General features: G+C 45.1%; 1 protein-coding gene across 1 annotated transcript; it reads left to right on the top strand.

Annotated features, from left to right (window-relative positions):
• Positions 1-2,186: 2,186 nt before the first annotated feature.
• LOC112132659 (E3 ubiquitin-protein ligase PPP1R11-like) lies at positions 2,187-9,381 on the top strand. Its single transcript, XM_054546719.2, has 2 exons — positions 2,187-2,192; positions 7,987-9,381. The coding sequence occupies exons 1-2, from the start codon at positions 2,187-2,189 to the stop codon at positions 8,368-8,370; spliced, it is 390 nt and encodes a 129-aa protein (XP_054402694.2). The 3' UTR covers positions 8,371-9,381.
• Positions 9,382-10,132: the final 751 nt, after the last annotated feature.

The raw sequence follows: 10,132 nt of genomic DNA, 5'->3' as shown, positions 1-10,132 counted from the left end.
AAAATAAAAACTGCCATGCTTTTTAGTTCATGTGACTTTAGTAAGCTTTGGGAAATAAAGACAGTTTTAAAGATTATTGGTGAAATAAAAATGTCTTCGAAATTTAGATATTTGGTCTAAATTAGGCAGGCCAGCTATTAGGGTTGCTAAATGCTTTAACGTCATAAACTGCTTCTTTCTTTTGAAAATCTTTCCACTGACCTGTTTTTAAGCCATTAGATAAAGTCTGGGGACAGGTAGAGTTAGTCATGACCAGCAGCTGGAAAGAGTTAAACCTCATCTGCATTTCTATCTGGTGTCTTAGGTTCTACTCCTGGTACAAAATTAGAATCACTTACCAGATTTTCCAGCAAAAACGAAAGTTGCTAAGAATTAACATTATAACTTTCACTCGTGTCCATGTGAAGAGACCACCAAACAGGCTTTGTGTGAGCAATAAAGCTGTTTATTTCACCTGGGTGCAGGTGGGCTGAGTCCAAAAAGAGTCAGCAAAGGGAGATGGGGTGGGGCCGTTTTATAGGATTTAGGAAGGTAATGGAAAATTACAAAGGGGGTTGTTCTCTGGTGGGCAGGGGCGCGGGGTCACAAGGTGCTCAGTGGGGGAGCTTCTGAGCCAGGAGAAGGAAATTCACAGGGTTAATCACTCAGTTAAGGTGGGGCAGGAACAAATCACAATGGTGGAATGTCATCAGTTAAGGCGGGGCGGGGCCTTTTCACTTCTTTTGTGATTCTTCAGTTACTTCAGGCCATCTGGGCGTATTCGTGCAAGTCACAGGGGATGCGATGGCTTGGCTTGGGCTCAGAGGCCTGACATTCCTGCCTTCTTATATTAATAAGAAAAATAAAACAAAATAGTGTTGAAGTGTTGGGGCGGCAAAAATTTTTGGGGGGTGGTATGGAGAGAGAATGGACGATGTTTCTCAGGGCTGCTTCAAGCAGGATTAGGGGTGGTGTAGGAACCTAGAGTGGGAGAGATTAAGCTGAAGGGAGATCTTGTGGTAAGCGGTGATACTGTGGGGTTGTTAGAAGAAACATTTGTCGTATAGAATGATTGGTGATGGCCTGGATACGGTTTTGTATGAATTGAAAAACTAAATGGAATAAGAGAAGGATAAACACAGGTATAAAAGGACTAAGAATTGGGAGGACCTAGGACATCTAATTAGAGAGTACCTAAGGAGGTTCAGCATAGTCCTGCCAGCAAAGATTATTTATTTACTTCAAGAGTTAAGAGTGGCAGTTTGGGGATAGCACGAGGAGATATCAGCTGTGATGGCTTGGAGAAACAGTGTAAACCGGCAGTGTAAACAAGAGCAGGGCATGTATGAGCAGTTGAGAACGGTGAATAGGAGTATGACTAGACAGAAGACAGTAGGGATGACAAGTTATTTGGGGGCACAGTCTAAGTTGGTCTGGTGTCTGGAATGAGACTGGGGCCTAATAAAAAGGAGCGTCTATACAGGAGCTCAAATGGGCTGTACCTTGTAGCATTCTGAGGACAAGTCTGACTTCTGAGAAGGGAAAGTGGTAAAAGTATAGTCCAGTCCTTTTTAAGTTGGTGGCTAAGCTTGGTGAGGTGTGTTTTTAATAGACCATTAGTCGTCACTGAATACTAAGAGCCTGAAAAAATGCTTGGCTGATTTGACTAATAAAGGCTGGTCTGTTATCAGACTGTATAGAGGTGGGAAGGCTAACCTGAGGAATTATGTCTGACAGAAGGGAAGAAATGACTGCGGTGACCTTCTCAGACCCTGTAGGAAAGGCCTCTACCTATCTAGTGAAAGTGTCTACTTAGACTAAGAGGTATTTTAGTTTTGTGACTCAGGGCATGTTGAGTAAAGCTAATTTGCCAGTCCTGGGCGGGGGCAAATCCTTGAGCTTGATGTGTAGAGAAGGGAGGGGGCCTGAATAATCCTTGAGGAGTAGTAGAATAGCAGATAGAATAGCAGATGGAACACTGAGAAGTTATTTCCTTGAGGATAGATTTCTACAATGGAAAGGAAATGAAAGGTCCTAAGAGGCGGGCTAGTGGCTTGTACTATAGCATAGCCTACCTTTGCTGGTGTGTGGTGATTAGGCCTGGCGGAACTGCCATCAATAAATCAAGCATGATCAGGGTGAGAAACAGGGAAGAAGGAAATGTAGGGAAATGGGATGAACATCAGGTGGATCAGAGAGATGCAGTCATGACGGTCAGGTGTAGTATCTGGAATAATGTGGGAGGCTGGATTGAAGTCCGGGCCAGGAACAATGGTAATTGTGGGACTTAAAGAGTGAGTACAGCTGAAGGAGCCAGGGAGCAGAAAGTATATGCGTCAGGTATGAGGAAGAAAATAGATTTTGGAAGTTATGAGAAATATATAGAGAGAGTTGAGCATAGTTTGTGATTTTTAGGGCCTCTAGAAGTATTAAAGCAGTGGCAGCTGCTGCACGCAGACATGAGGGCTAGGCTAAAACAGTAAGGTCAAGTTGTTTGGACAGAAAGGCTACAGGGTGTGGTCCTGGCTCTTGTGTAAGAATTCTGACCGCACTAACCATGCCTAGGAAGGAAAGGAGTTGTTTTGTAAGGGATTGAGGTTTGGGAGATTAATCGGACACGATCAGCAGGGGCAGCACCTGTGTTTTTACGATAATTATGCTGAGATAGGTAACAGATGAGGATGAAATTTGGGCTTGACTGAATTAATGGGGTCTGTCTGTGAAGCCTTGCGGCAGTACAGCCCAGGTAATTTGCTGAGCCTGATGGGTGTCACGGTCAGTCCAAGTGAAAGCGAAGAGAGGCTGGGATGATGGGTGCAAAGGAATAGTAAAGAAAGCATGTTTGAGATCCAGAACAGAATAATGGATTGTGGAGGGAGGTATTGAGGATAGGAGAGTGTATGGGTTTGGCACCATGGGGTGGATAGGCAAAACAATTTGGTTGATGAGGCATAGATCCTGAACTAACTTGTAAGGCTTGTCTGGTTTTAGAACAGGTAAAATCGGGGAATTGTAAGAGTTTATAGGCTTGAAAAGGCCATGCTGTAGCAGGCGAGTGATAATAGGCTTTAATCCTTTCAAAGCATGCTGTGGGATGGGATATTGGCACTGAGTGGGGTAAGGGTGATTCGGTTTTAATGAGATGGTAAGGGGTGCATGATTGGTCGCCAAGGAGGGAGTAGAGGTATCTTATACTTGTGGGTTAAGGTGGGGGGATACAAGAGGAGGACGCAAAGGAGGCTTTGGATTGGGAAGAAGGGCAGCAATGAGATGCGGCTGTAGTCCAGGAATAGTCAGGGAAGCAGATAATTTGGTTAAAATATCTTGACCTAATAAGGGAACTGGGCAGGTGGGGATAACTAAAAAGGAGTGCATAAAAGAGTATTGTCTAAGTTGGCACCAGAGTTGGGGAGTTTTAAGAGGTTTAGAAGCCTGGCTATCAATACCCACAACAGTTATGGAGGCAAGGGAAACAGGCCCTTGAAAAGAAGGTAATGTGGAGTGGGTAGCCTCTGTATTGATTAAGAAGGGGACGGACTTACCCTCCACTGTGAGAGTTACGTAAAGCTCAGCATCTGTGATGGTCTACGGGGCTTCCGAGGCTATTGGGCAGCATCAGTCTTTAGCCACTAAGCCAAGAAGGAGTCAGTCAGAGAGCCTTGGGCCAGAGTTCCAGGGGCTCTGGGAGTGGTTGCCAAGTGAGTTCAACAGTCCGATTTCCAGTGAGGCCCCACACAGATGGGACACAGCTTAGGAGGAATCCCGGGCTGTGGGCATTCCTTGGCCTGGTGGTCAGATTTCTGGCACTTGTAGCAAGCTCCTGGGGGAGGAGGTTCTGGAGGAATGCCTGGCAGCTGTGGTTCAGGCGTTTGGAAGTTCTTGTGTGCTGGAGATGTGGCTGGGGTTTGTCTCACAGTGGAGGCAAGGAATTGCAACTTTTTTTTTATTATTGTCCACCTTGAAGATGAGGTTAATTAAGTCCTGTTGTGGGGTTTAAGGGCCAGATTCCAATTTTTGGAGTTTTATTTAATGTCAGGAGCCGATTGGGTAATAAAATGTATATTGAGAATAAGATGGTCTTTTGACCTTTTAGGGTCTAGGGCTGTAAAGCGTCTCAGGGTTGCTGCCGAATGAGCCATGAACTGGGCTGGGTTTTTATATTTGATGAAAAAGAGCCTAAACGCTTCTGATTTGGGATAAAGAAAAAGGAGCATTAACCTTGACTATGCCTTTGGCTCCAGCCATCTTTTTAAGAGTAAATTGCTGGGCAGGTGGGGGAGGACTAGTCACAGAACGAAACTGTAAGCCGGACCAGGTGTGAGGAGGGGAGGTGATAAAAAGATTATAGGGTGGAGGAGCAGAGGCTGAGGAAGAATTGGGACCTAGCTCGGCCTGGTGAGGAGGGGAGAGGTCAGATGGGTCTGTAGAAAAGGAAGAATAGAAAGACTCAGAGACACTTGGGGTTGGGATTGAGGGCACAGGTGGGAGGGAAAGAAGGAAGATTTGGGACGAGTTGCACTGGGCACAGAGACTAGGAAGGGACTGATGTGTAAAAGAATGCCTGGAAGTCAGTCACCTCAGACCATTTGCCCATTTTACGACAAGAATTATTTAGATCTTGTAGGATGGAAAAATTGAAAGTGCCGTTTTCTGGCTATTTGGAACTACTGTCGAGTTTGTATTGGGGTCAAGTGGCATTGCAGAAGAAAATAAGACGCTTAGATTTTAGGTCAGGTAAGAGTTGAAGAGGTTTTAAGTTCTTAAGAATACAGGCTAAGGGAGAAGGAGGAGGAATGGAAGGTGGAAGCTTGCCCATAGAGAAGGAGGCAAGCCCAGAGAAAAGAGTAGAGACACGGAGAAGGGGTGGGGGTTTCTTGCCCTCCAGAAAAGCAGAGAAAGGGTTGGGGCACGGAAATAAGGGATTGGGGGTTCTTGCCCCCTAGAAAAGCGGGACTTGCTGCTAACGGTGAAGGAGAAGGGGTTGAGAGGTTCTTGCCCCTGCCCCAGAAGAGCAGAGAAGGGGTAGAGACACAGAGAAGGGGTTGGGGTACTTGCCCCTCCCCCAGAAAATCGGGACTTGCCGCTAAGGGTGAAGGAGAAAGAGTTGAGGGGTTCTTACCCCTGCCCCAGAAAATCAGAGAAGGGGTAGAGACACGGAGAGAAGGGGTTGGGGTACTTGCCCCTCCCCTAGAAAAGCGGGACTTGCCGCTAAGGGTGAAGGAGAAGGGGTTGAGGGGTTCTTGCCCCTGCCCCAGAAGAGCAGAGAAGGGGTAGAGACATGGAGAGAAGGGGTTGGTGTACTTGCCCCTCCCCCAGAAAAGTGGGACTTGCCACTAAGGGTGAAGGACCAAGGCAGGCGTCCCTGCGTGGTCTGACACCTTTGAAACGTAGGTGAATAATCAGAGCGGCGTCCCTGCAATGATTAAACACCAAGGGAAGGCTGCCTTCCCAGTCCGTGACCGGCGCCGGCATTTTGGGTCCATGGATAAAATGTGTCTCATTTGTCTCTACCAGAAAATGAAAAGAATTGAAATTAAGAGAAGGGAGAGATTGAAGTGTGGTGCCAAGATTGAAAGGAGAAAGAGGTTGAGGATAGTGAGGGAAGTTGGAGAAGAGAGTAAAAAGAGGCCGCTTACCAGATTTGAAATTGGTGAGATGTTTCTTGGGCTGGTCAGTCTGAGGACCTGAGGTCATAGGTGGATCTTTCTCATGGAGCAAAGAGCAGGAGGACGGGGGATTGATTTCCGAAGAGAGGTCCCCTGATCCGAGTCATGGCACCAAATTTCATGCGCATCCGTGTGAAGAGACCACCAAACAGGCTTTGTGTGAGCAATAAAGCTGTTTATTTCACCTGGGTGAAGGTGGGCTGAGTCCGAAAAGAGAGTCAGCGAAGCAAGATGGGGTGGGGCCGTTTTATAGGATTTGGGAAGGGAATGGAAAATTACAGTCAAAGGGGGTTGTTCTCTGGTGGGCAGGGGCGGGGGGTCACAAGGTGCTCAGTGGGGGAGCTTCTGAGCCAGGAGAAGGAAATTCACAGGGTTAATCACTCAGTTAAGGTGGGGCAGGAACAAATCACAATGGTGGAATGTCATCAGTTAAGGCGGGGCAGGGCCTTTTCACTTCTTTTGTGATTCTTCAGTTACTTCAGGCCATCTGGGCATATAAGTGCAAGTCACAGGGGATGCAATGGCTTGGCTTGGGCTCAGAGGCCTGACAGTAACATGTAATTAAGACTACTGAAGAAACACTTCTACGTGCAAGGTGTGTAAGAAAAGTGAAATGTGAGGCCAGGCCCAGTGGCTCACGCCTGTAATCCCAGCACTTTGGGAGGCCGAGGCAAGTGGATCACCTGAGGTCAGGAGTTTGAGACCAGCCTGGCCAACATGGCAAAACCACGTCTCTACTAAAAATACGAAAATTAGCTAGGTGTGGTGGTGCGCTCCTGTAGTCCCAGCTACTGGGGAGGCTGAGGCAGGAGAATCGCTTGAACCCGGGAGGCAGAAGTTGCAGTGAGCTGAGATCACAACATTATACTCCAGCCTTGGTGACAGAGTGAGACTCCATCTCAAAGAAAAAAAAAAAAAGAAAAGAAAAGTGAAACGTGTTTTTGGTAAAAGACTATAAGAAGGCATAGGAATGTGGGTGCTTTCTTTTTGGCCTAGTTTATAGGGTTAAAGGATTGTTTTAAGTTAGATAAGTTAGATTGTTTTAAGTTAAGATAGATTGTTTTAAGTTAGAAGGTTTGAGCAAGTTGCATAAGATTTGTGAAAAATTAATCTTGTAAAAGAAATTCTGTGTAGAAAGTAAAAAGTTGCCTCTTCAAAGTTTCCCTTGTTAAAAAATAAATCATAAGTGTTAGAAATAATAGTTTCTTTTAAAAACTAACTTCTTTCAAGCCTCCTTGCTTTGTGCTAATAACTCTTTGTTAAGCCCTATTCTATGTAGCTGTTAAATATAAAAAAAAAGTACATTTGATGTCCTTGTACTTTAACCAAAATATTTATGCTAAACATGCTCACAGGCATGTCCCAACTTGTAGCTTATGCCCCTTCCTTATTTAAAAATATTATTACTTTTCTAAGTCCTTTCGCAAGCAACTTCTTCTTTTCCTTTGTTCTCTATTGCCTTTACCTATTTTAAAAAGTTTTAAATTATTAGCCAGTCGGGTTTTAGTTTAAATTGTAAGGTCTAGCTCCAGCCAATGAAGAAAAAACGCAACCTCCACCTCCCAGGTTCAGGCGATTCTCTTGCCTCAGCCTCCCGAGTAGCTGGGACTACAGGTACACCACCCCGCCCAGCTATTTTTTTTTTTTGTATTTTTAGTAGAGATGGGTTTCACCATATTGGTCAGGCTGGTCTCGAACTCCTGACCTCAAATGATCCACCCACCTTGGCCTTTCAAAGTGCTGGGATTACAGGTATGAGCCACCACGCTTGGCCATGAACAAGATTTGTATGTAATATTAAAGGATAATGAAGATTTTTGTTTGCCTTTTGAATAAACCACAGGAAAAAGAAAGGTAAGACAAGAGATAGATTGTTTGGAAACCTAAGTCTTCCCTGTACCAATAAGTAAAGTTTTATGCCTTTTAAAAATTTTTGAGTTATCATTTTTGGCTAAATGAATAACTTAGGGTGACCTAGAATTCTATTTTATAATATGAAATATTTTAAACCTTTGATATTGGACAAACTTTCCAAAATCAAATTACTAATTATATCTTTTTCTGACTTCATTAATGTTTTAGATATTAGGTCCCCTAAAATCCAAAAATGACATATTTGACTTATTTGTATAAAAAAATCACCCGGAAGCAGAGCCGGAAGTGGGGTTGGTCAGGTTATCTCCAGGGGTGCAGAAGCAGAGGCCCAGGAGGAAGGGTAAAAAGAAGGTGGAGGATCCTGGCTACCACTGAATCCGATACTGCTTCTCCTAGACCTCAGAGACAGAAAAAGAGAAGGGTGTGTCATCCCCCTTCCTCCTTTCCTCCCTCTCCTGAGCCTTAGCCACGGTCCGAGGCAGGGGCTGGGCTGAGCGAGACTGTCACTGAGACAACGGTTACCGTGACAACCGAGCCCGAGAACCGGAGCCTTACCATCAAACTTCCGAAATGGAAGCCAGAGAAAAAGGTGGAATGGACAAGTGACACTGTGGACAATGAACGCATGCGCCGCCGCTCATCAAAATGCTGCTGTATTTATGAAAAACCCCCGGCCTTTGGCGAGAGCTCCACGGAAAGTGATGAGGAGGAAGAAGAGGGCTGTGGTCATACACACTGTGTACATGGCCACCGCAAGGGATGGCGTCGTGAAACCCTGGGGCCGACCCCCACCACCCCTCCCCAGCCTCCTGACCCTTCCCAGCCCCACGCAGGGCCAATGCAGCACTAAATTCCTCTTTCCCCCACCATGCCTGAATGTTTCCATGTGGCTACTTCTCCAGTACCCTCCTTCTCTCTCTCCTGCCTGATAGAGGGAAGAGGAAGAGGAGGGTGGACAGAGATCCTGGAATTCTGACTTGCTGCTATTTCAGAACCCAGACTCCTGAGTTCCCCCAGTTCTCATTTTTCCTCCCAATACCCACCCCTTCTCTCTCGAGGGATCTAGGCACCTTGGCCCCAGCCTCTTCCTTTTGTTCTCACTGTCAAACTGCCTGTCCTGGGATCTGATTATCTTGGCCCTGCACGCTCAACTTGAGTAGCAAACACTGAAGTTGGGTTTTCAACAGTCCCAGCTTTCACTGCCAGGGTCCCAGTCAGATTCCAGGAATTCTCACCCTGGCTGTGCTTGCTAATACTGGTTTAGAGCTATCCCACTAAAATATTTAATCCTAATTCTTAGTCCTTGCCTGTGGGATATGAGGTCCTACAGGAGACCTCAGGGTTCCCAGCCCTTCTCCTGCTAACCCTCTTCATGCCCTCAAGAGGAGTTAGAAGAGAGTTCCTTGTCATTCTCACCTCTAATGGAAAATGGAACAAGAAATAATCATATCCTTTCTTGCCACCCTTCTCCTGTGATCTAGGATTTCTGACACAGCTGGCTTGAGACTGGTCACTTACAGCCAACTGTCTCCTCAGCCTTTTGTTTTTCAGCTTCAGAGATAGATCCAATTTAGTCCCAAGGACCTGGGTCCCTGGGAGAGAAAGCAAAAGGGAAGGAGCAAAGAGATGGGGGTATATCTCCTACACTACACTCTTACCTCTTAATTTCTAGGCTTTGATTTCTCTGCCAGCCCAGATGTTCAGTTCTCTTGGCCCTCCCTACCCCTTTGCTGGGATCTCGTTGTCATTTTCTTTTGCCAGTTCTTTTGCCATACACAGTTGCAGAGATCAGTCAAATCCACACCACCAGTGAGATCTCATTCATTGCCATAGATGCACAAAATAAATAACCCAAAATCACACACACAAAAAATCGTACAGGAAGCATTGTCAAATACGAAATGGTGTTTGGATTTCTTTGGGCTATATTTGTATAAATATGTTATTGGTATGTGTTCCAAAATTATGGGAAAATCCTATGTTATAATTGTTATGTAAAATTATTGAAAGTCATAGAAGTAACCACAATTCCTAGTCAAATATGACTTTAATAATGGCTGTCCTAAGACTTTTTGTCATCCACAGACAATTGTTGACTTGTTTTAATCCTCTTTGAAAGGTGGTTTATAATCAGCTATAGGTCTTTGACAGGTGCTCTTAAACGCAGGTTTCAGATAACTTTGGAGATTGTGACATTAGAATAGAGGAAAAACTTTCAGGACTGTCATAGCTGAAATGTTTATTAATATCAAGCAGAGCAGGCATTAATTGCATGGACTGAACTAATAACAGAAGACCGAAATAACCCTTTTATGACTTTTTGCTTAAAATGTTGCTGATCCTTTGTTTTGTTTTTCAGAGTCAAGAAAACTTTTAAGCTATTTATTTATTTATTTATTTTTTTGAGACAGAGTCTTTTTCTGTTGCCCAGGCTGGAGTGCAGTGGTACAATTTCAGCTCACCACCACCTCTGCCTCCTGGGTTCAAGCAATTCTTGTGCATCAGACTCCCGAGTAGCTGGGACTACAGGTGTGCACCATCACACCCAGCTAATTTTTCATATTTTTAGTAGAGACGGGGTTTTGCCATGTTGGCCAGGCTGGTCTCAAACT

The sequence above is a fragment of the Pongo abelii genome, chromosome 1, assembly GCF_028885655.2.
Source record: "Pongo abelii isolate AG06213 chromosome 1, NHGRI_mPonAbe1-v2.0_pri, whole genome shotgun sequence".
In the NCBI taxonomy this organism is placed as follows: Eukaryota; Metazoa; Chordata; class Mammalia; order Primates; family Hominidae; genus Pongo; species Pongo abelii.
Note: the sequence above shows the minus strand (reverse complement) of the source record. Positions and strands in the feature narration are given on the sequence as shown.